Source organism: Sinohyriopsis cumingii, chromosome 2 (genome assembly GCF_028554795.1).
Source record: "Sinohyriopsis cumingii isolate HCF-2022 chromosome 2, ASM2855479v2, whole genome shotgun sequence".
NCBI lineage: Eukaryota > Metazoa > Mollusca > Bivalvia > Unionida > Unionidae > Sinohyriopsis > Sinohyriopsis cumingii.
The window spans coordinates 158,886,147-158,912,768 of record NC_142962.1 but is presented as its reverse complement, the minus strand read 5'-3'; the positions used below and the strand labels follow the sequence as shown (position 1 = coordinate 158,912,768).

Genomic DNA, 26,622 nt, shown 5'->3' with positions numbered 1-26,622 from the left:
AAAAAGCAGGATTCAGAGGGTTTGATTTTAATTTGAGAGCATACTGTGCGGAAAGCATTTCTCTACGATGCGATAACGGTGGTTCATTCGCCTCAGCTAGAAGGCTTTCACACGGGGATGTTATAAATGCTCCCAGAGCCAGTCTTATTCCCTGATGATGAATTGGATCAAGCATTTTAAGGTACGATTTTCTGGCAGAACCATACACAACGCAACCATAGTCTAGTTTGGAGCGAATAATCGTTCTATATAAATTCAGGATGACTTTTCTATCAGCACCCCAGTCAGTGTGCACTACTACTTTAAGTAGGTTAAGTGCTTTTAAGCATTTGGCTTTCAAGTTTTTTAGGTGTCGAATAAAGGTCAGTTTTCTGTCAAAGATTATACCTAAAAATTTGGTTTCCTCAACAACTGGAATAGGTGTTCCATCCAGTGTGAGGTTCGGTTCATCGTGATGTTTTCGTAACTGACAGAAATGCATGCATACCGTTTTTGATTTCGAGAATTTGAAACCGTTTGCATTGGCCCAATTTTGAATTTTGTTTATATTTTGCTGCAGCTGTCTTTCAATTGTATGCATGTGCTTTGACCGATAACATATTAGAAAATCATCAACGTATAACGAACAATCCACACCAGGAGTCAAACACTTGGTGATGCTATTAATTTTGATGTTAAAGAGCGTCACAGATAAAATACTGCCCTGGGGCACACCCATCTCTTGCTCGTGCAGATCTGAGAGGGTAGAGCCCACTCGTACTTTGAATTCTCTGTCGGAGAGAAAGTTGGATATGAAAGAGGGCAGACGGCCTTTTAGACCTAGATCGTTCAGGTCATTTAGTATCCCGTACTTCCATGTCGTGTCATAGGCCTTTTCTAAATCAAAGAAAACCGCTACTAAATGTTCTTTCTTAATAAATGCATCGCGAATGAATGTTTCTAGTCTAACCAGATGATCATTGGTGCTCCGGCCATATCGAAAGCCACTTTGGAAAGGAGATATTATATTCTTAGTTTCCAAATACCAGACAAGCCGAGAATTGATCATTCGTTCCATTGTTTTGCACACACAGCTTGTGAGTGCAATTGGTCGATAGCTGTTGGGGTCTTCGCTATCTTTACCGGGTTTGGGGACTGGTATTACAGTTGCTTCTTTCCAGATTTTTGGCACATTACCAGTAATCCATAAATCATTGAAAAGTTTCAAAAGAGATGTTAATGATGATTCTGGAAGGTGTTTCAGAAACTGGTAATGTATCTTGTCAGGCCCAGCGGATGTATCATGGGCCTTATCTAAAGCCTCCCTAAGCTCCGATAGTGAGAACAATTGATTATAACTTTCCGAGTTGTTGGATGTGAATTTTAAACGTGACTTTTCTTTTTGAGTTTTAAGTTTTTGGAAGGCTTCTGAATAATTAGATGATGAGGAATTTTTCGAGAAACTGTCAGCAAGAATATTTGCAATGTCACGTTTTGAACTAAAGTTGTTATTGTTCAGTGTCAGATGTCGGAGAGGGTTTTGCTTTCTCTTTCCGTTTATTTTGCGTATAGTGTCCCAAACTTTTTTAACAGAGGAAAGAGAGTTTAAAGAAGAAACATACTTCTTCCATGATGCTCTTTTACTTTCTTTGATTATGCGGCGAGCTTTGGCCTGGGCAATGCGATATATATTTAAGTTTTCGGGCGTCGGTTGATTATTAAATTTCCTTAATGCTTCTCGGCATAGTTTAATGGCTTCCTTACATTCCTTAGTGACCCAAGGTTTTTGGGTTCTTTTACAATATGGCGAGGACTTGGGAACGGATTCTTCTGCAATCTCTATTAAAATAGATGTAAAATGCTGAATGGTGTCGTCAACATTGAAAACTGTATCCTCATTCAGCCTAGTTTTACGGAGTGTTTCAAACTTGGCCCAGTCGGCCTTCTTTAAATTCCATTGTGGAATTACTTCATCGCCTGTAGAGTTAAGATTTACAAGAAAGATTGGGAAGTGATCGCTGCTGTGAAGGTCATCAGCGACCTTCCATTCATAGTCCAAAAGCAGAGAAGGAGAACAAATTGTCAAATCGATGCTTGTGTATGTACCCGTGCCTGGGTGTAAATATGTAGGTGTTTTGGTATTATATAGACACAGATCGTGTCTAGAAATAAAGTCTTCAACTTTGTGACCTCTGTCACTTATATGATTTGATCCCCATAAAATGTTATGGGCATTAAAATCCCCGAGTAAAACAAAGGGTGTGGGAAGCTGTTGAACAAGATTGTCGAGTTCGTTTGGTACTAGGTTAGTGTTTGGTGGTAAATAAATAGAGCAAAATGTAATCACTCCATGTAGAGTGACGCTTACAGCAATGGCTTGTAAATTGGTGTTTAAAGGAATGAAGCTATGAGGAGCTCTGTTGTTTACAATAACAGAAACTCCTCCTGATGCCCTATCAACATTTGGAGAGCAGGTGTTAAACAGGGAGTAGTTTTTAAATGTGATATTGTCTGTATCTTTCAAGAATGTTTCTTGAAGGCATAGTACCGCAGGATCATGTTCGTTTAAAAGCAGGAGAATATCATTGTAATTTGCTTTAAGTCCTCGACAATTCCATTGTATGATAGTGTTTTTCATTATAAATTTAAATTAAAGATTGTGGAGCTAGGTTAGACCTTTCGCAGACGGAATTTGTTTTGTTATTTCTCTGGAGGAAGTACGGGGGTGAATTTTTTGTTTGTAGGTCTGGAGTTCCCTTGGGCGCATGGAGCAGATTCTTCTGCATCCATGCTCTCGATGTCTCCAAACCTGTTATAAAGTTTGATGGGGTCATCTGACCCCTTTTGTTGCCTGTTTCCGTGAGATTTTTTACTCTTTGGTGATTTAGGTTGTTGGGTATTATTAAATGTGGTCTGAGTAGATGCCGTGTTTTTCTGTGCTTGGTAATGGGGGGTGTTTTAATTTGGTGTTGAATCGGGTGCTTCTGTTTGTGTTTGAGCGTCCTTCGTTGTTTTAGGATTGCTCTTCACTACAGTGGAGAAGGATGGGCCAGGATGGGCTGTTTTTGCCTGTACAATTTTTCTGGCTTCTGGATAGGGAATATTATTTGTGTATTTTACCCTCTGAATTTCCTTCTCCTGTTTCCAGGTATCGCAATCCTTGGAATTTGCGTGGTGCTCTTTTCCGCAGTTGACACAATGCGGAGTTGCTCTACAATCAGATTCCTGATGAGCATTGTCTCCGCATCGGCCACATATTTGGCTCTTGGAGCAGCGGTCTTCGTGATGGCCATATTTTTGACACTTATAACACCGAAGGGGGTTGGGAATGTAAATCTCTACCTTTACTTGCAAAAAGCCAACTTTTACCACTTTGGGTACAGTTGGCCTGTTGAAGGTGAGTACAATGGTGTTGGTGTCCTGCAGATTGTTATTACGTTTGATACGTATTCGACGGACTGCAGTGACACCTTCACTTTTCATTCCTTCGATGATATCTGCGTCGGTGACTCCAGCCAAGTCACGGCAGCGAATCACGCCTTTGGACGTATTTAGTGTGGTGTGAGCGAATGAGGTTACTGGGATATCAAAGAATGTTTTCATTTTCCTGATATTGTCTGATTGACCTCGTCGCTCACACTCAATAAGAAGACAACCCGATTTCAACTTTTTAACACTTTTAGGTGTGCCAATCGATCCTGTGATAGTCTTTTCGATGACAAATGGAGATAGTGCGGCAAGCGGTTTTGTGGCATCTTTTGACTGTATGACCATGAAGCGTGGAAATGACTCCACACTACATGGTTCATCGTCAGACTCTGATAAGGGTTTCGATCTTTTATTTTGATATCCAAGTTAAAATGTACAGAAGGCGTGTCCCTAGTTGGGGAACTATATAAATATTCTCATAAAATGAGAACAGTCTTGATGGATGCCTCATTCATAACTACACAAACTTTATTACAACAGTAATCACTGGATAAATGAAGGCTGACATATACATGGACAAAAAAAAAATAACTCGAGGCTATTGACCTATTAGTACTTGTGTAACTTACTCTCAAAATCTTGTGGCAACTAGCAGAATGTTTATCAGTTGATAAACATTTCTTTTTTTGCATTTATGTCAGCAGTTCCTTTGTACTATTATACCATAAACAAATTTATTACCAAATCATGAACAAAAAAATATAATTTGAAACAGTATATTAAAAAGTAAAATAAAAGTACCAATTAACAAAAGCCTCTACCTCAATAAAATAGGAACCCATAAAAATGAACCCTACCTCAATAAAATATTCTAGAATTATATAAATTAAAAGGAATGATACAAATCAAATCCTATGACAGTATGCAGTGTTCACCATATAGAAATTTGTAACAGAGGTATAGCAAGAACATATTTATGCAAAAATATAAAATTTAACAGTAAATGTACATATCATATCCGTAGATCTGAAAGCTGTATAAAAATATATATAAAAAGCATTCATTCTTAGATTTTTAACAGCATTCAACAGTATATCTTCATTTTCACATCAAACTCACTTAAACATTTTGCCATACAAGTAACATATTATTGATTTTTGTAAAATACAGCTATTCATCTGAACCAGACACTGAAGAAAATACCAAAAAAATCTACAACACCTTGAAACATACATTTCATAACAAAGCCGATTCATTTTGAGCAAATTTTCATATTGTTTGAAGAGTTATTGCCCCTAGATTAAACACGCGCACACACACACACACACACACACATTGCGAAATATTTACCTAAGGCCATTTACCTGTACAAGGATACTGACAGCAGTGTACAAGCAAAGGCATAAGAGTTCAAAGTATAAAACAGGAAGGAAATGCATAAGGAAAATAGAGTATTTAGTGATTCATAGGAAAATAGAGTATTTAGTTATTCATAGGAAAATAGAGCATTTAGTGATTCATGGAAAAATCAAGTATTTAGTGATTCATAGAAAAATAGAGTATTTAGTGAATTATAAAGAAAATAGAATATTTAGTGATTCATAGGAAAATAGAATATTTAGTGATTCATAAAAAATAGAGCATTTACTGACTTATAAGAAAAATAGAGTATTTAGTGATTTATAGGAAAACAGAGTATTTAGTGATGCATAAAAAAATAGTATTTAGTGATTATAGGAAAATAAAATAGAGTATTTAGTAATTTCAACGAAAGTACAATATTTAGTGAGTATAGGAAATACATAATTTAGTGATTTACAGGGAAATACAGTATTTAGTGAGTAATTGGTGTTATGACTCTATAGTCATAAACTAAGTAACAGAAAAGAGTGAAAACCAACAAGACTTGTATAATTCGACAAATAATTTATTACCGAAGAGTACAAAGTGATAATTTAAAAAGAACTTGCAGCATTGTGAATGAAATCCCCAAAAGTTTTTATCACAATGCCAAAAGCTTAAAGTTTTTAACTGAATTTCAGTGGTATTCGAAATAAGTTCCAATAATGAATGTGTTGATGTGCCTGTAGTCTCGAATGTGGTTGTTGTTGTTGTAGGGTTTAGCGCCATTTTTCAGCACACGATAGGCTATACATGGCAGCTGGTATTAATGGTGGAGGATGAAACCGGGAAATCTCCAGAAAGAACCACCAACCAATGAGAAGCTACTGGCAAGCTTTCTCATATACACACATTAGCTGAATCCGAGACTCGAACCCATGCAAACAGAGGTGAGATGGCAATGATCGGTAACGGTGAGCACTTCAGACCGCTCAGCCACTCTGGGCCCCTCAAATGTGGTAATGTACCAATGGCCTGAACTGTGATGATGATTTTCAATGCTGTCACCATATAAAATTACAAAAAACCCTCATGCAATCCCTGAAGCTCTACCTGTTAGTACATTCTTTTGGGGATTCATTCATCAGTTACAAAACAGATGACTTAATGTTTCTATTCCTCTTTCTGACTACCAAATATATAACATTCCAAAATGTCCTAAGGTTGGATAAATAATAGATATCTGTAATGTACATAATTGAGATGCATTTTTAATGATTCCTCCAAACTCTAAAAGTTCTCTTCATCATCTTGCTCAGTTTTAAGGACTAGGTATCTTGCATGATAGCCTGGCATGATTTAAAAATTTTGCAAAGCAAATAAACTTTTCAGTCATACCACCATAGTTTTAGATTGAATACAAGGAAATAGCTCAATTTCTTTTAGCAACTGCATGTAAATCTTCATTCCAGGTACAAAAAATATCTATTCTTAAAATTTGATTGCTTAAGTCCCAAGTTCATATCAACAGATGCGGTATTGGTTATTTCTTCAGTGTTTCCAGCCAACTTCATGGCCATCAACCATCTGGGGTTCCAGAAAGCCCCTGAAGTTCTCACCATCTGCTGTCCATCTAGCCCCATAACCTGCAAATAAGAACAAGAGGCTCAAGTACAGCTGATATCGCTCACCTATTGTATAACTCATCCTCGTTAGCCAAGGTTGTGATGTGATAACCCTATCTACACACTGGTGTAACGAGCAGATATTTCTGTGCTTTGGGTCTGTGAATTTCATCCAATCAAAATTAAGTTGTTCAAATCTGAAAACTGTTCCTACATGATCGAGACAAGGCAAGCACACAACTGGAATGGACTGATAAATAAGCAATTTTCCACTGCCAATCCGTGTTTGTACAAATACATTTCACTCAAATACACCTATAAGGGCTTCCCTCTGGTATACAGTCATACTTTCGATGTTAAAGTTCCAAAGTATCCATTTTAGGTCAATTGCCCCCACCATTTTCGGCTGATGTACAATATACATGCTACTGGTTAGTTGGCATATCTCCTAAAGGAGGCAACTAATGAAATCAAATAGATGTTGCAAACAAAGAAAGCACCAATATATCTGTTCAGTCTGCCAAGGTGTAGATAGGATTATCATATCGGAACCTTGGCTAGCAAAAATGTGTGTAACAGTGGACATTTCAATATGCAGGCTAATGTAGTATTGAAATAATACATCCAATGTAAACTACCTCCCAAACTTTCTATGACAATGATTTTACCTAATTTACTATATCCTGATAGAACATTTCTAAAGATAAAGGCATAATTCATAATTAATAAGTATATTCTCTTTCTCGTGATTGATGTCATCCATGATTTTGATGATAATAAACCCAACAGATCATTAATATGGCATAAGATTTGTCAGCCAATCAGATCACATTATTAATATGGCATAAGATTTTTCAGCCAATCAGAACACATTATTATTATGCATGGATCCTGCTTACTTCTGAAACTGCCCAAGATCTTCATGATATAAGCTGATATTCCAATTTGGATCAAATATGGAATAGGATGATGGTTTCAAGAATGGTAATAAGCTCAACCTATAAACATGCAAGATCACCTAAACAATATGCATGGCTCTTACTAATGAAACAGTCAAAGACCTTGATGATCCAAGTCTGATTAAAACTGTATCACAAATATTCCTTTTTGACTTGTAACAAGCTCATTCAATCAGATGCAAGATTACATCAATCATTACATGAAGATATTGTCCATTATCTAACAGATATGAGATTGGCCATATTTCAAGGATTATCAAACTCAAATACCAGATCAACTCGTTAATATGTGTGCATTTTGCTCATTTTTGAGCAAGTTCAAGATCTTATGATATAAACATATATTCCAAGTTTCATACAAATTTTATCAGAAATACAACCTTCAGGGTGGTAACAAGCTTAGCCAATCAGGTACAATGCAACTTCATTAATATGCATGGATCTTGCTCATTATTGAACCAATCCAGATTATTTATGATATTAGCCCATAATAGAGGGCCCTAACTATCATAAGTGATTGTTGGTCACTAAGGAATTTTGCTTGCACCATAGCCAATGTTACAATGAAACCCTACACAGTCATTCCTTGGGGTCTGGGATTTGGGAATGAAATGCTCCAATCCTACACATTCATTCCTTTAGGTCTGGGATTTGGGAATGAAATGCTCCAATCCTACAAATTCATTCCTTTAGGTCTGGGATTTGGGAATGAAATGCTCCAACCATATTCATTCCTTGGGGTCTGGGATTTGGGAATGAAATGCTCCAACCATATTCATTCCTTGGGGTCTGGGATTTGGGAATGAAATGCTCCAACCCTACACATTCATTCCTTGGGGTCTGGGATTTGGCAATGAAATGCTCCAATCCTACAAATTCATTCCTTTAGGTCTGGGATTTGGGAATGAAATGCTCCAACCCTACACATTCATTATTTTGGGGTCTGGGATTTGGGAATAAAATGCTCCAATCCTAGACAATCATTCCTTGGGGTCTGTGATTTTGGAATAAAATGCTCCAACCATAGATATTCATTTCTTAGGGTCTGGGATGAGGAAATGAAATGCTTTAACTCTACACATTCATTCCTTGGGGTTTGCGATTTTGGAATGAAATGCTCCAACCATAGATATTTATTCCTTAGGGTCTGGGGTGAGGAAATGAAATGCTCCAACCCTACACATTCATTCCTTGGGATCTGGGATTTAATAATGAAATGCTCCAACCCATAGACATTCATTCCTTGGGGGCTGGGATTTAATAATGAAATGCTCCAACCCTAGACATTCATTCCTTGGGGGCTGGGATTTGGAAATGAAATGCTCCAACCCTACACATTCATTCCTTGGGGTCTGGGATTTGGAAATGAAATGCTCCAATCCTAGACAATCATTCCTTGGTGTCTGGGATTTGGAAATGAAATGCTCCAACCCTACACATTCATTCCTTGGGGTCTGGGATTTGGAAATGAAATGCTCCAACCCTACACATTCATTCCTTGGTGTCTGGATTTGAGAATGAAATGCTCCAACCCTACACATTCATTCTTTTGGGTCTGAGATTTGAGAATGAAATGCTCCAACCCTACACATTCATTCTTTTGGGTCTGAGATTTGAGAATGAAATGCTCCAACCCTACACATTCATTCCTTGGTGTCTGGATTTGAGAATGAAATGCTCCAACCCTACACATTCATTCTTTTGGGTCTGAGATTTGAGAATGAAATGCTCCAACCCTACACATTCATTCTTTTGGGTCTGAGATTTGGGAATGAAATGCTCCAACCCTACACATTCATTCCTTGGTGTCTGGATTTGAGAATGAAATGCTCCAACCCTACACATTCATTCTTTTGGGTCTGAGATTTGAGAATGAAATGCTCCAACCCTACACATTCATTCCTTGGGGTCTGGGATTTGGAAATGAAATGCTCCAATCCTAGACAATCATTCCTTGGTGTCTGGGATTTGGGAATGAAATGCTCCAACCCTACACATTCATTCCTTGGTGTCTGGGATTTGAGAATGAAATGCTCCAACCCTACACATTCATTCTTTTGGGTCTGAGATTTGAGAATGAAATGCTCCAACCCTACACATTCATTCCTTGGGGTCTGGGATTTGGAAATGAAATGCTCCAATCCTAGACAATCATTCCTTGGTGTCTGGGATTTGGGAATGAAATGCTCCAACCCTACACATTCATTCCTTGGTGTCTGGATTTGAGAATGAAATGCTCCAACCCTACACATTCATTCCTTTGGGTCTGGGATTTGAGAATGAAATGCTCCAACCCAACACATTCATTCCTTGGTGTCTGGGATTTGAGAATGAAATGCTCCAACCCTACACATTCATTCCTTGGGGTCTGAGATGAAGGAATGATATGCTCCAACCCAACACATTCATTCCTTGGGGTCTGGGATGAAGGAATGATATGCTCCAACCCTACACATTCATTCCTTGGGGTCTGGGATTTGGAAATGAAATGCTCCAACCCTACACATTCATTCCTTTGGGTCTGGGATTTGAGAATGAAATGCTCCAACCCAACACATTCATTCCTTGGTGTCTGGGATTTGAGAATGAAATGCTCCAACCCTACACATTCATTTCTTGGGGTCTGGGATGAAGGAATGATATGCTCCAACCCTACACATTCATTCCTTGGGGTCTGGGATTTGGAAATGAAATGCTCCAACCCTACACATTCATTCCTTTGGGTCTGGGATTTGAGAATGAAATGCTCCAACCCAACACATTCATTCCTTGGTGTCTGGGATTTGAGAATGAAATGCTCCAACCCTACACATTCATTCCTTGGGGTTTGGGATTTGAGAATGAAATGCTCCAACCCTACACATTCATTCCTTGGGGTCTGGGATTTGAGAATGAAATGCTCCAACCCTACACATTCATTCTTTGGGGTCTGGGATGAAGGAATGATATGCTCCAACCCTACACATTCATTCCTTTGGGTCTGGGATTTGAGAATGAAATGCTCCAACCCTACACATTCATTCCTTGGTGTCTGGGATTTGAGAATGAAATGCTCCAACCCTACACATTCATTCCTTGGGGTCTGGGATTTGAGAATGAAATGCTCCAACCCTACACATTCATTCCTTGGGGTCTGGGATGAAGGAATGATATGCTCCAACCCAACACATTCATTCCTTGGGGTCTGGGATTTGAGAATGAAATGCTCCAACCCTACACATTCATTCCTTGGGGTCTGGGATTTGAGAATGAAATGCTCCAACCCTACACATTCATTCCTTGGGGTCTGGGATTTGAGAATGAAATGCTCCAACCCTACACATTCATTCCTTGGGGTCTGGGATTTGAGAATGAAATGCTCCAACCCTACACATTCATTCCTTGGGGTCTGGGATTTGAGAATGAAATGCTCCAACCCTACACATTCATTCCTTGGGGTCTGGGATTTGAGAATGAAATGCTCCAACCCTACACATTCATTCCTTGGGGTCTGGGATTTGAGAATGAAATGCTCCAACCCTACACATTCATTCCTTTGGGTCTGAGATTTGAGAATGAAATGCTCCAACCCTACACATTCATTCCTTGGGGTCTGGGATGAAGGAATGATATGCTCCAACCCAACACATTCCCTTGAGTGTTGTACTCCATAAATGATAATGTTCATGGGCAGACAGACAGATTATGGACAGAGAAAATGCTATATGCTAACCCCTTTCCTAATACTGCACAACGATAGAATAAAAGACGAAGGTTCAAAGAAACACGATATTTCACCTGCAAACCTAGCTATCATGTACTCTTTCTGTAAATGACTTTCCAAAACTTTATCACAAAATCTTCAAACAAAGTTTTAATATTAAAAACAATGATACTGTCTGTAGTGATAGTTAGAGTAATGGTGTTCCACTTTTCGAGTCCAATATTTGGGTTATTACATTTTAATTGTCATTTATACTTGCTTATAAATTGGGTCCAACTGCAAACAACACTGACCCTGAACTGTTATCACATGTGTTAGCAGATTTGGGTCTAACTGTTTGTTCTACTGATTACTCCTAGCACAGTGCATAGACTCAGATTTCATGACACACTGTGTGATGGCAGATCTGGGTCTATGCAGTCTGCACTTGGATCTGACTTATACACGAGTATATATGGTAACCATGGTGATGTGAAATATCAGTATTATCTGTAGACCTGAATGGGGTGTGTAAAGAAGGAATCCTGAAACATGGCATATAAACAGACACCTTTAATTTCTCTGGTGACGATTTTAAAATTACATTGGTCACCCATCCTTTCAAGTTAATTCAAATATAATTCTCTTTAGTGCCTGAAAAAGCAGTCCATTTCAACTGATGCATCCTGGATATTTAAAATAAATGAAGGTTACATTTAGGTTCAATTGTTTCTTGTGGGAGGGGCATTTCACCTGCACTTTCCTTAAGTTGGGGGAGGGGCATTTCACCTGCACTTTCTTTAAGTTGGTTGTTGTTGTTGTTGTATGGTTTAATGCCATTTTTTAGCACAGGATAGGCTATACATGGCAGCCAGTATTAATGGTGGAGAAAGAACCCGGGAAAAACCCAGAAAGAACCAGCGACCCACAAGAAGCTACCGGCAAGCTTTCTCACATATCCACATTGACCATGCCCAAGACTCAAACCCACGCAGACTGAGGTGAGATGGCAGTGATCCGTGACAGAGAGCACTTTAAACCACTCGGCCACTCGGGGCCCCTCTTTAAGTTGGAGGAGAGGCATTTCACCTGCACTTTCCTTAAGCTGGTGGGGGGGGGGCATTTCACCTGCACTTTCCTTAAGTTGGGATAGGAAAATGTAAATGAATCTGCTATCTCTACTTATTTACTTTCTCATTCTAAATGACACGTTAATCACTCCATTTAAAGTATTCAAAATATTATTTTAATATGCTGAATAAAAAACAAATATTGGCTTTACATTATTTCCTTTTCTTTCTGCAGTCTATATTTATTAAAAAGACTTACCTTCTGCTAGCCTGGCTTCTATGACAAACACATCATTCTGAAAATTAAAAACCAGATAAAGTAATACCAATCAAAGTGTACGTGTCAAATTCAATTAATGAAATAGGAAATGTGCAGCTAATTAATCAAATTCTATGCATGTGCTATAAATTTGTCCAAAGCAACAAGGTTACCATGGAATGGGGTGTCTTGCTTTGAATGACATTAAGTGGATCCAGCTTTCTCCTAACCAAGGCTAGATTAATAGAATCTATGTCGGTGTTCCCAAACCAAAATCGCAAGCTTATTTTTAAGGTTGCAGCAAGCTTGATGCAAGCTTGTTATGTAAGCTTGCGGCAAGCTTAGATTTGAAACCGTGGCAAGCTTGCCTAATTGCAAGCTTGCGCAAGCTAGTAATAGGTAAGTTTCTAGCAAGCTTGCGCAAGCTAGTAATAGGCATGCTATTGGCAAGCTTGTGCCAACTTGTCATGTAAGCTTGTGCAAGCTTACTAATTACAAGCTTGCAAACAAAGCTGACCTAGCTAGCTGCATCAGAAGAACTGAATTTAGACCAAGACAAGAAAATCCCAGTCAGATGGTTATTTTATTTGTCTCCCCATGAGGCTAACCCAATTTTTCCAACTAAATTAAAATAACCCTGCATCCTTGCAATTTAGTTAGCAGATTCAAAGCATAAAGTATTCATCAGATACTATTACTGCTTGTAACTCTATATAATGGTCATCAGGTTTTGTACTCTTTCACGAAAATCTGTTTAATTATCTAAGTAGAATCTAGCTATATATCCTGTCTTAGAAAAGGAAAGTAAATAAAGAAAAAAGGTTTAATTGTTATCGGCAGGAAGTACTGCACAATGAGTGTCTCATGCTTTTCTTTTTCCAAATACTGTGCACTAAGACAAATATGTTAACAAGGGCTATGGGGCGACCTGAAGACCCTAAGTACACAAGTTCTACACGAGAAAATAGAAATATAAAATCATTTGCTATTGTTACTGTATTATCACATTTAATCAATAGATGTCATATGAAATTTACAATAAATAATTAATATCTTTTATAGGGTTTAACTTTCATCAGTTCTAATTTGGAAAATGTTATATTGTAGGCAGCAGTATGATACTGTGCAGTACAATTTGCCTACTGAGTACAGTTCTAACAAAGTGTGTAGTGACATCAGGAAATTTCTAATTCCTGACTCTCTTGGAAATTAATGTTTTCTGTCAGTGGAAATTCAGCAAGTGTTGCTATCACTGGTGCAATGCTACGCTACATGGAAATCATTTTGTAGAATACGATGTTGTCAGATGAATGAACTGAATGAACTACTCTGGTTGGTAAGTGCAGGAGTTTTCATTTGCAATCCAATTATTATATTTGATGCAACTGGAGTGGATTGAGTTGTTCAAAAAGTTAGAAGAAACCAGTCTAAGGTAACACATTTCTGGTTTTTTGCCAGCTTTGCAGTAGTACTTGAGAGAGTTTGGTTTTGTGTAGCCAGTGATCTGGATTTCTTGTGTGTCTGGAGTTTTATCAAATAGTTCTATTTGTGTGTGTCTGTGTCTGTGTTGTTGTTTTGTATGGTGTTATCAAAGTTGGAGAGACATTGATTTGCTTTATGAGTGAATTTCTTTTTGCTATATATATGTTGTTGTTCGATTCATAACAACTCCATCAGCCACAGCAGAAGACATCAAGGGTTTCTTTTTAAAAGTAGTTTCTAGCACGTGGACACCATGACTGAGACAACAGGTCCGAGATAACCAGAATGAGATCAGTATGGTTAAAAAAAACAGGTAGATTCCTCTGTCACATGGGTGAAAAAGGGTGATCTAGTCTTTCTGGATACATTAGTATCTTTGCTTGCCCATCAAGGAGCCATGATGGATCCATCATTAGTGTGCCAGACTCGTGTCCAAAAGGGTGTGAGTTTGAAACCAAATATATACCAGCAACAAAGAAAGTCTAGACAATATTTCTGTCACTTAAAAAAAGAAAAACGTTAAACTGCTGGCAAGTTACACGCCAATTGCTGAAGAAAGAAAATGCAGTCTCACAAAATTTTCCAAGGGTTTCTTTCAATTATCAAAAATCAATATCATAATGAATGTGCTATTCTTTATGAACAAATAATTTACCAGTGATTGTGTGAATACAAAATGATACCTGTGAGCAATGATTACTAGTAACTCTATCCAAAATGCCAAAGAGTTTTCTAAACATCTTGGAATTAAAGTCACATCCAAATTCCTGTTGCAACTTGTGTTGCACAAATATGAAATTTTTCCAATTGATCTAAACTTTAAAAAATACCGATCTCACAAATACAAAGAAAGAACCTGGCAAAACAACAGAAGAAAGGAATTTATAAATCTCTGTTGGAAAATAAAATATACATATTCAATTTGCCCTTTGTGCATCCTAAGTCAAGGCGTGTGTGTGATCACAGCAGCCAACAAAAGCTAAAATTTCTTCAGGTGAGTATTAACATCAATAAACTTAAAAGCAAAATATAAAGAAATACTTTTGTTGAATTATAAATCAATAATGTAAGTTTGCAAAATCTTACTTTACTTCTTGACTAAATCACTTCTAATATGACAAGAAAGGTACTTACAGGTAACCAGTGTATATTTATCCATGTAGCTAATATGACAAGAAAGGTACTTACAGGTAACCAGTGTATAGTTATCCATGTAGCTAATATGACAAGAAAGGTACTTACAGGTAACCAGTGTATATTTATCCATGTAGCCTCATCTAGGATCTTGTTTGCAATATTTAAAGCATATTCATTCTTCTCTTGCTCAGCTACAGAACAAAAAAAAGGTTATATTTGTATTTGCAAACCACAAAACTCCCACCTAAAGACAAAAATTCCAGCAAGTTTGAAATGAAAATAAAGCTAGCAAAGGTTATTTAAAAGGCATACCGATCTAACCAATAAAGCTTACAAAAGTTATTTAAAAGGCATGCACATATAACCAACTAAAACTTACAAAGCTTATTTAAAACTCTAATTTTTTAAGTAAAATGTTTCTTTGCAAATGCTTACCTAATCATACTACCTTAGAAGAACTACTACCTCACAAATCCTGCCCTCCCAGATAGAACATTTACCTTTAAAAAAAGCACTAAAAGTTATCTGCCCACCTAGGTGCTGGTTGGGCAGAGTGATTTCCCCTTGATATTGGGACTGGTGGCAAAACCCATGAATCTCTCAGTTACTACTGGAGTGTAAGGCATGCTCTCTATATGGATTTAACTTGGGGGAGGCCAGGAGGGTGTACTTGTATTATGATTGGGTCAGTATTCACAAAGAAACTATTTACTGGAAAAAATTAGTTTCTTCTTTAAATATGTTACCCTATCATAATACCTTTGGAAAACAGGTAAGAGGTGGAGGGAGTTACATTCCCTAACCTGGAGATGCCATCTCTGATCCCCTAGGGTATGTGTGTGTGTTTTGGGATTTGTAACGTAGCTTTAACAATTAAAGTCATATCGCCATGATGTCTTCAGTGTGGCAGTTTATCATGATATCTAGCACTGGGACTTGATGCAGCAAATATGTAGCATCATGTCTCACCCAGTCGCATTATCCTGACACCAGGCTGACCAATCCTAACACTAATCGCTTAATTCTGAGTGCCATGTGAGGCAGCTGCAAGTACCATTTTTATGTCTTTGGTATGACTTGGCCTTGGTTTGAACCTGCGACCTTCTGCATCCAACACAGACATGCTAACTACTTAGGCCAATGGGGAGGTACCCAACATATGTGAAACAGCTTCTAGGTATCTCAGTTGGAGAAGACTCCATCTGTTGGGGAGTGGCTTTGAAAAGGGAACATTTTCCCTTCCGTAAATCCAGAGGAAGTTGTGAAGCCTCATCTTATGAAATGGTTGAACAACCAGGAAAGGCAACCTGTTGCACCACAGCTATAGGTCCCATCAGATCGAATTGAGCCCTATGGGATGAAAGATATCCGAGGTAAAAACTGGGGAATGTGGACTCAAGTCTCCATCCAAATAGCATGGATAATATCCATTTGAGAATAGTTCCAGAAAAAGGTGATGCTTCTGGCAACTGCTCTAACCCTGTGAGCCAAAATGCACAACAAATTCATCTGAGTTGGAGTGACTTATCAATATGCAGAGTAAACAACCCACTGATTAATGGGTCTGCGCAGTTGTATCGTCCTGTCCCTGTTTGAGGGGTTAAAATCGGTGTGATCTACCTTGACACAACGGCTTGGTCTTTTTAAGATACTACTTCAAGGCTCATTCCTGTAGGTGACCTTGAGGGGAAGTGTCCAGAGTAGGCAATGATTTCAGAACCAAGGTCTGGTTACCTATGATTGAAGCCTGTTCTTGGTGATGAATGAGGGAAACATCAAAAGTGAAACTGATCTGTTTTATGGGAACTGCATTTATATTTGGCTCATCTGATATGGCATGTATTTGCTGATTCTGCCAACCATTGCTAATGTGATACTGAAGCAGGTCTTGTATGAGAGGTGAGCCAAAGATGCTCTTAAAAGTTGGTTTAAATGGTGTTTTGTTCAACCTGGTTAGTACCCCTCAGTTTGGGCACAGAGCCAACAAGTCGAGAGGAAGTAGGATAAGATAATTGCTTGTCCAATATCCTCTCTTCTAAGATGATGAAAGGTGTCAACGATCATGGAGTAGTAACCTTTGATTGTGTATGGTCCTAACTTTTTCTCACAGAAGAGCCACAGAAGGAAGTTAGCTATTTTGAGGAAAAGATGCCTGCAGTGGTTTAATATGTTCTTGTGTACACCACTGTGTAAACATATTCCATATATTTTCATACACTTTCAGAGTGGAGGGCCTTCTAGCTAAAGCGATTCTCTCCATGAATGGTTGAGAGAACTGTTTACTTCCAAAGGCCTGTTAAATATGATCCAGATGTACTGATTCAGTAGGTCTGTGTTGGGTTTGAGACAGCTGCCACTGTGGTTATTTGAGCAGATAAGAGAAATTCTCTTTTTTCCATGGAATTTCTTCTGTGAGATTGATGAGGTCATTTATCACACATCTTCCGTCTGACTGGTGCAATGTGGATGAGGCAACACTCTAATTCTCTTGCTTTTGTATTATCATGGAATCAGAGGTGCTGGAGGGTAGGTGTATGCATCCAGGTCATTCCAATCTATAGACAGTGCATTGAATACCCAGGTTTTGGGATCTGGGACTGGTGTAATGAAGGTTGGGAGCTTTGTATTCCATCTTGTCGCAAACAGGTCCACCAGTGGTCAGTCCTATTGAGTCTATATCTGAGTGGAAACCAAGGGAGGACCATTCCATCTGTATAAGCCGACTGTCCCAGATAAAGGAATCAGTTATAACCTTTACATGCCCAGGAATATGATGAACTAGGATGTGGATTGTTTGTTGATGACACCACTTTAGAAAGTCCCACACCATTATGCAAAGGACTGGGACCTTAGATGTGGATTTGTTTGTTGATGACACCACTTTAGAAAGTCCCACACCATTATGCAAAGGACTGGATCCTTGGTTTCCCTCGCCATTTGAGATAAGTCACCACCGTAGAATTGCCAGATAGGAGGACTGCCTTCTCAGTTTAAAATTCCTGACACCCATGAAAAACTTCCAAAATGGCCTTCATCCTAGTTTGATACACAAAGGATATTGATATTGATATGTAGATGCCGTCCTAGGGAGACCACACTCCACTGGCTTCCCAAAATGATGGTAGTAGCTGTGCCCCTCTGCCTTCTTACTTGCATTTGTATAGACTGCGATCTCTGACATTTGTTCTTACAGAGGTACACCCACCCACTGTAAGCCATGTTAGGTTGCTCCAAGTCTGCAGATGGTACCTCATATTGTACAAGTCAGTCCAGAAGGTAAACTTTTGAGCTCTCATTGGGATAAAGGAATCATTTGCAACGGGTGGATCTAAAGGCTTCCAAGGATGATGAGGTCCACTGATGCATTGAGCAAGTCTAGAAGGGAAATGAATTCCCTTGTGGAGAGAGATTCACTAGAGTACTGAAGCCACCATGGTCCTGATTTTCAATACCCATTTCTGAGGAAATCGTATTCTGTTTACCTGTGTGTTGAATTCCATACCTAGATAAACAAATTGTTGAGATGGTACTAGGTTGGATTTGTCCTTGTTGACTAGGAAACCCAGACTGTAAGCAGGGTGACAAAGGCTATAACATCATGTTCTAATATACAACTCACCTGACGTTTTTGCAGGATGTCATCTAGGGTAACTTTATGTCATTGCCTTGGAAATGGTTTGAACATAAACCATAACAAAGATCATTAGATGAGTGAAGTCCCAGGGACCAACGCTCAGTCCAAATGAGAGCGCTTGGAATAGATACCACATATACTTGCTTATAAGTCAACCATTTTACTAAAAAAATCTATTACTGCAGATTAAGGGTCATCTTATAAGTGAGATATAAATAAAACTTGCTGTAATGACTGTAAATCTTGGGACACTAAGTCTTGGGACACCATAATCAAAAGTAATTTTTTATGACCTATAAATGTTGGGAAATTAGAGCAATTGCTTCATGTATTATAAGTCTTGGGACATAGACATTTTTTTTCTACTAATTGATTGATATAATAAAATTACCATAAAGCTGTTTCAGAAATAATGTTTTTAAAATAGCTGTTATACTGTCAAAACTCAGTTTCAGTTTGCTTTGATGTTAGACACCATAACCATTTACACAGGTATGGTAATCATGCTAATATTATGGAGTACAAGGGAATTAAACATCAAAGTACTTTGCCTGTAAGACAAAATTCCCTCTTACCCAAGCCAGTTTCAGGGTTTAAATGGTTATCATAACTGACTTGGATTGCTGAATGAAAACAAAAGAAATATCCACCAATTATAACAAAGGAGACATGAAAATAACCAGTTTGCCAAAATATTAATTTTACATTCAAAGTTTCTTTTAAACTCACTCAACCCAATTTTTAAAAAAATGTTTTTTTTTTATATTCCTGTCCTGGGATGGGTAACCAACCTAGTCTTTTCACAGAGTTCCTCATTTGATAAATACAACTATAATCCTTCACCTATAAAATCAGCACTGTTTTTTTTTCCTCCCTGGACAATCTGCAGCACTGTTATTGCTTTTTTCTGTAAAGTCTATAACTAGTGTGCCATGAATTGATACTGCCATGTTGAGTCCCTTTGATGAGATATCAAAGACTGTATGATCAAAGTGTCTCTAAGCTCAACCTCTACATAATAATGGTCCAAGTTTATGAGTAGTCAGTGTTCTGTCAATTACAGTGTACTTTGTCAGTTGGATATAATTTATCACAAACTGCTAAACTTAAGTACTTTCACAAAATGGGGACAAGAAAATGTAATGCATACGATGCGTGATGGGCGCAAGAAAAAGTCAGTTCTAGTTGATGGTGTCAGAAATCTTAAGAAAATTTGAATAATGGAAGGCCCTTATACAAACTGGGAGTTTGGTTTGAATGAGTGGATTTTGGGCACATTTGATGCAGTCTGTGAAACAGAAGTTGCATACCAAGCTGTGATTCCAGGTGGCACTGTGTCATTGCTACAATGATTGGATGTTTGTCTAAACAATCCATTCAAGGAAAATATACGTTAACAGTGGTACAAGCAGATGACAAAGACAAATAAACAGAACTGGACGATGAATCAGACAAGGAGTCTGAGTCATACACTGTTTATGATGACTGGATGACAGTGGAGGAATTCAGAATTTTATTTGATAACTCTGACAATGACGATGAATTCTTGGGCCTGCTGATATTAGTGACATTTATAGGATACTGTCAATCACAAAATTGTGGACTTTACTTTGTTTATTATATAGTACTCTTAGAATTAATATATTATGAGAGAACGTGAATCACATCATTCTGGATAACAATTTTTATACTTGTTTATGGCATATAATTCAGTGCATGGATTTATTATATAAATGGATTAAAAATGTAAAGCATTATGGATTTCATTAAATGAAGATGGACATATTGTAAGTTGTCAATTTATTAGTACATATTGAACACAATGATACAAATGTATTTATTCTACATTGGTTTTGTCTTTATTTGTCCTATCTGTCTGTGTCTTTATTTGTTCTATCTGTCTGTTTATCCAGTTTGACTTTCTTTTCCCCATGTGCAAATCTGACTCACTGAACACATCACACCTTGCAGATAGATTTGACTTGCAAAAAACACCTTGACTTATAGGAGGATCCTAGAGATATTCCCTTTTTGCAGCCCTAACATGTGTGTGTGGATCAACATATAGTCAAATTGACTTATAAGTTAGTATATATGTTAAGAGATGTCGTTGTAGGCAAATCACATGAACTTCATGGAAGCACTATGAATAGGGATGTGAAGATATGTTATTTTTTGTAAGTCCAAGCTGACTGCAAAATCTTCCTCTTGAAGCGCATTTGAAATGCACTATGGTGTATCCATCGCGAAGCAAGGAGGGTGAATGAATTGACTGAGGGAACATAAGTCTATCATAGGGTGCAGTGTGCTGTTTGGCTCTGGGACCAAGAAAAGTTTGGAATAAAATCCCAGGGTATTTACTATTTTGAATGATTTGCATCACCCTTGCTGCAAAGGTGGTGTCTTTGAATGGGTCTGTTGGATTGTTTGTAGCTGATGGGACTCAGGTATTTTGAAAGTGATGCAGACAAAAAAATGTCAAAATTTTGGGAACATTTTTAACCGGGTACCCATCAGTCCTAATGATCAGTTACTTGGGTACCCGATCAAAGGGAAATTATATTAAATGTAAACGTTAACTGCTTTGTTGTAAGTTCATACATGTCAACATCCCCCAAGAGGTATAAAAGTAATTATTACTAATATGAGTGGCATAAAAAGATTAATCAATATATTACATGCTATAATTACAGATAATTGTATAAAAAATGTACAATTAATTTTGCTATTTATCTAGATCTGCAGTTAGTTAAAATTCTTGTCACAAGGATAGAACATTATAGAATATTATTGAACACAAAGTTGGTGCAGAGCTATGCCTTATAGTGTTACATGGACAACAGCAAAACAAATTTTACCAAATGATCAATTATTAATACACAAAATTCACCTAAACTAACCTACATAAAAGTTTAACTTTCACTGAAAGGTCATAAACTCCACAAATTCTGAGCGCTGTATCAAATCAACGCTGAATTCCTAATTGAAAGTTTGTAAAGCGATATTGTTCTGTCATTTTCCTGATGCAACATGTTCTTCAGATTAACAAAATCTCTCTTCTCTAACATGGTTTAATCATATAACATCCACCAAGTCACATTGATATAACCCATTTCACTATATATTTGGCACCATGGTTTTTTTTTAAATATAGACTGGTCTGTTACTTAAGTATGTATCAAACTATAATGAATCTGTGACACATGACTTCAAAATCAAGAAACCTTTTTCTTTCCTCGAAATGTGTTGTGCAGTTACTATTAATAGAAAATAAGGAAACTGTTTGACATACATAGCCAAATGGTTGCACACGTCGAAAATATAAGATCAGTAGACAGACTTCAACGATTTGTAAATGTGCAGTAGCCAAATAGTCCCATGATATGAGCCCTGAACTGAACTCGTTATTCTGTGTCTTGTTTGCTCCTGATGTCACCAGATATCTTTAATCTGAATTTGGGAACATGTTGTTCTGTTTTTTATTACATGAACAAAATGAGTACCCTATAACTAATTTTATTATCTGGGTAATTATAAATGGGTGGGTACCCAAGTACAATTGACACCTTTGATGCAGATTTCCTTGGAAACCACTTCTCAGGTCCAATGATCATCATTGCACATCTTGTCCCACTGGGCAGCAACGCACTGATGCATTCCTCCTAGTGGGATCTGTAGTAAGGGCAGAGTGGAGACAATGTCATTTTTGAGAGATGGAGAGAAATTTGACATTAGTAATCACTAATATGCTGTCTTTTGTCCACTTTTGGTTCTTGCAAGAACCATGGTTTCTGACATGAGGAACTATGATTAGACAACTAGTTAGAGGTTTGTGTTGAGTCATGTCCATTGGTTCCTTTGTTTGTTTCCTTAAACGTCACTGTATGAATGTTACAGTGGAGGGAGTTGGAAAATTGGTCTCCTAAAAGGCTTGTTTGCATACTTCATCAATATGGCCAGTTTAGAGGATAACAGTTGTAATCATAGCTTGGCCTTATGATGATCCTCAAGGAAGCTGGAGGTGGAGAGCAGAGCATCTTGTTCCACTAGCTACTGTGACAACATTGGTTAAAGTATGCTGATCAGCTCTGTTCAGAACCCAGGTCATTCTAGAGACCGACTCCCATGCATGTATCATGGAATTCGGAGTAAGTGGAGATGAGCTCTATTCCACCTGTTGGATGATATACATCGATAACCAGTCCAACACAAAGCTCACAGCTACTACATAACAGACCAATTGGTGAGTGTTCTTTAAAGGTGTTTGATCCATACAAATAGAGTATAATTTTGTCATCCATTAAGCTGCAATGTCCCAATCTGTTGGGGGTTTCGAAATGAAAGGCTGGTTTAGTAGAATTGCTGACAAAAACTTGCTGGAAGACATTTTGTGAGAGAAAGAAATGTTTGATGTTGGGGATGTCCTGGCTTCTTGTAACTGATGATTTTAAACAGTTCAAAATGTCTGTGAATCTGCCAGACTGAGTAAGTAATCTTAAGTTGGATTCTTGCTTTGTCATGATCAGATCAACACATGCTGGAGCTTTGGTCCAGGTGGTTGATAAGATTGGAGGCAGTGGGCAGAACTCTGGAGGCAAAAGGCAGAAAACTTCTTCAATGGAATCTGAAGGCTAAGTCTTTCATTTGGCATACTGAGTTCATGAGTGAAGAAAGTTATCGTCTCTGCTTGCATGAAATTAGGCACCTGTTTGATTGAATGAGCTGGCAAAGAGTGTCAAGGTCTGCTGCTGCTGAAAAAATATGTCATGCCCTAAAGCAGAAATGGTGATTTTCAATGGTTACCAAACCTTCTGTTGTACCAAGGGTTGAGAGAATTGAGCAGTGTCAGACACTAGGCTTGGAATTGTAAATGGAGAGTGCAGTGAGGCTACCTGTGGGTTAGACTGATCTCCCTATTTGCCTGTATATACCAGGTTTGACAAACTGGATGACATATTAATTTCTGGGAACTTATCATGTTTGTCCCTGAGGATCCCTTGTAGTAGGTCTATGCCACATGAAATAGAAATCATAAGGCCATGATGGGGGATGACATTGTCAAAATCATATGTTGGGATGGGTTAGGGATGTTTGATCCATGTGATTGGTCCATGTGTCAGTGGAGCAAGAGCTGAAGAGTGGAGCCCTGAGGAAGCAAGGCCTAAAGGTATCGACAGCAATGAGTCCTATGGTGACACAGGTGCCAGGGATGTCTCTGATAATGTTGAGTTATGGCATTTTGTAACTGGAGAGCCTATTGCTGATTTATCTTCCTTATCCACCAAAAACTCCAGCAATGTGTACATGTCAGCATGTAGGTTCATTGTCTTCGTCCTTAGTTGTGCATTTCTGTGGTTGTCTAATCTTTAAGACAAATAGAGTAGAACATATAAAGCTGTTGTAGCTCCACACCAGTCTCTTACTATTGCACAGAAGGTTGGTGCAGAGCTATGCATTGTAGTGTTAACTGGACAACAGCGGATGAATTTTACCAATATATCATTGATATGTAAAGTACTTTAAATGAGATGCTGTCAGGGTGTGCAATTATGTGAATCTTGCAAAATTTGTACGAATTCACCTACTTGGAGAACATTGACGCACGAGAACTCCTGCAAATTAGTTGAAAGCCCAGAATATGACAATGTGCTCAGGGAAGTACACAATCTTTATTCAGGCTAACCATTCTTGTCACAACATCTGTTTTTTGGGTAGGCACTCTTTAAGCATATGGATTTTTCAAACATGACATGAATGGTTGTTAAACTAAATTTGACTGACACTTGGTGCCCATGAATAAGCCTCATTATGGCATAGTTTGAACTTTCCATGAAGGAAGTTTTACAAATGCATATTTAAAATACAGGCTACCTTGAAAACCAAAATTGTCTGATACCCCGCATGGTTGATTATGATTCATTCGGCAAATACTGGCTTATGAAAGTGATGATGCCAATAGTTTGTACAGTTATGAAGCATATCAGATTAATGGAGCTGGAAAAGTGGTAATGAAGATACCACTGAGTGATTTTGAAAATGGTATTATATATGAGTCAGATGTACATGTTGGATCGACAAAATTAAACAGCATGACGGTCATCCCCTCTTTCAGCAGTATTTCAAATTAAATGTAGAAAGGACAGAATACTGAGTCTAATTAAATTACAAACAATTTAAAAGTAAAATGAAATTTTCATTTTTTTGTCACTCAGTTTAGCCCTGCAGATCTTATGCTACAAAACCATTTGTCCATATCAGGGTTAAAATAAACTAAATAAATAAGGATTTAAAAAATGAAATTAAGAAATAAAGATATTTATTTGAATATCTCTGTCTGCACGAACAGATTAGGGCATTGATAGACTGAAAACCAACACTGTGCATTATGGAACAGATAAGAAATCTTGCATAGTAGTCAATAAACCACTGACTCAACAAAGCTTATTTTAGTGAAAAATCCTACTTTGGAGCAGATTAGGGCATTGATAGACTGAAAACCAACACTGTGCATTATGGAACAGATAAGAATCTTGCATAGTAGTCAATAAACCACTGACTCAACAAAGCTTATTTTAGTGAAAAATCCTACTTCGGAGCAGATCTGTGCAAAAGATAGTCTGTAAGCAATGGACAATTGTACACATCAGTCACAAAGATCAGTTTCCCAACATATTCAAACTTACAAAGCTAGCTATGTACATGCCCCTTTAAAAGAAAGCACAGAACAATATTCATACACAGACAGGGAACAGAGTATGCTTAAAGAGGTTTTCTTATTATGCAATCTCTAATAAGCATACTAATTCTTTTACAATTTGAGGTGACATCTATACTGATCTCAGTAGAGCTTTAAGAAAATGGAGAGAGATATTGAAGTATGAGGTAAATATTGAACTAAGACCTTTTCTTCTCCTACCCTCCACACCTCCTTTATCCACTCCCCCTTAATTCATTGACAAAGGGGGGAGGTCTCCCTTAAGATAAAATCCTGGCAGTATCTCTCCTTAAAATGTACATTGGGAACAAATTTGGAATTTATCTTTTTATGCAAAGATATTTAACCTGTGAATGAAGGTGTGATGGAATAAATAAAATTAGCACAGAATCAGTGATTGGGAAGATTTTAAAACTGTTCAAGTTTATCACCTTGTGCAAGTTTAAAAATATAAAATTATAGAATAGGACTGGTGGTAGTCGATAGTTTTCCTTCTTCACTAACAAATACAAGTACCTGTGGCCACAGCAGTCTCTTGCATCTGCAGGAATAACAGTGTGATAGATCTTGCTGGTATTCATCCTCATTCCCATGCCCAGGTTTGTTATAGGTGAGATTTTCTTTGCACCAGGAAATTTCATTATTTCTTTTGTTTTGAAGATAATGTCTTTCAAGTTTAAGTGAGAAATGAAATTGGTAATAAGATGTTTTCAAAGCACTGATGCAAGACAAAAAGCCTTGTACCTATAATGAGTTAGATAAAGCAAACATTAATTGGCCTAAAATATTGAATAAAACTCACTGACAACCAACAGGTAGTCTGTTTGAAAGTATTTTTATGTTTGTCTGTAATCTGCATATTGGAAATACAACCAAGAATGTATATAAAAGGGCACCAACTACCTTCCAAAGATGGGAAGACTATCAAGTTCATATTTGTATCAATATGTATTGTATCTCAGGCTGTGTGTATTGTGAATCATATCAACATGTGAACCATTTCACCCCAACATTTTTTTTGCTTGACTTTCACTTCTCTCCAAGTGTGTCAGTTTGTACAAATATTTCATGATTCAAGCACTCACATGCCTTTGCAGGATCTGTGCTAATGTCAAAAGTTGGTGCCAAACCTCAAACCAGCAATAAACAATGTTTGTACAAAACTTCAAACCAGCTATAAATGATGCCTTTACAAAACCTCAAACCAGCTACAAATGATCTGCTAAAATAAAAAATATCAATGAAAATGACAACAGATAACATTTTTATAAGTTCTAAAACACTTTGAGGCAGTCAAGGTAGACAAAATG

General features: G+C 37.7%; 1 protein-coding gene across 3 annotated transcripts in view; it reads right to left on the bottom strand.

Moving 5' to 3' along the window:
- Nucleotides 1-5,314: 5,314 nt before the first annotated feature.
- The window catches only part of LOC149806196 (uncharacterized), a 50,970-nt gene continuing 29,662 nt past the window's right edge, over nucleotides 5,315-26,622 (bottom strand). For all 3 annotated transcript variants that reach the window (XM_089951113.1, XM_089951111.1, XM_089951112.1), the window contains exons 8-10: nucleotides 15,069-15,154; nucleotides 12,345-12,381; nucleotides 5,315-6,395 (exon numbers count right to left, since the gene is read on the bottom strand). In XM_089951113.1, the coding sequence (XP_089807239.1) occupies nucleotides 6,301-6,395; nucleotides 12,345-12,381; nucleotides 15,069-15,154 (218 nt within the window). In that variant the 3' untranslated portion in view covers nucleotides 5,315-6,300. The remainder of the gene's footprint in view (nucleotides 6,396-12,344; nucleotides 12,382-15,068; nucleotides 15,155-26,622) is intronic.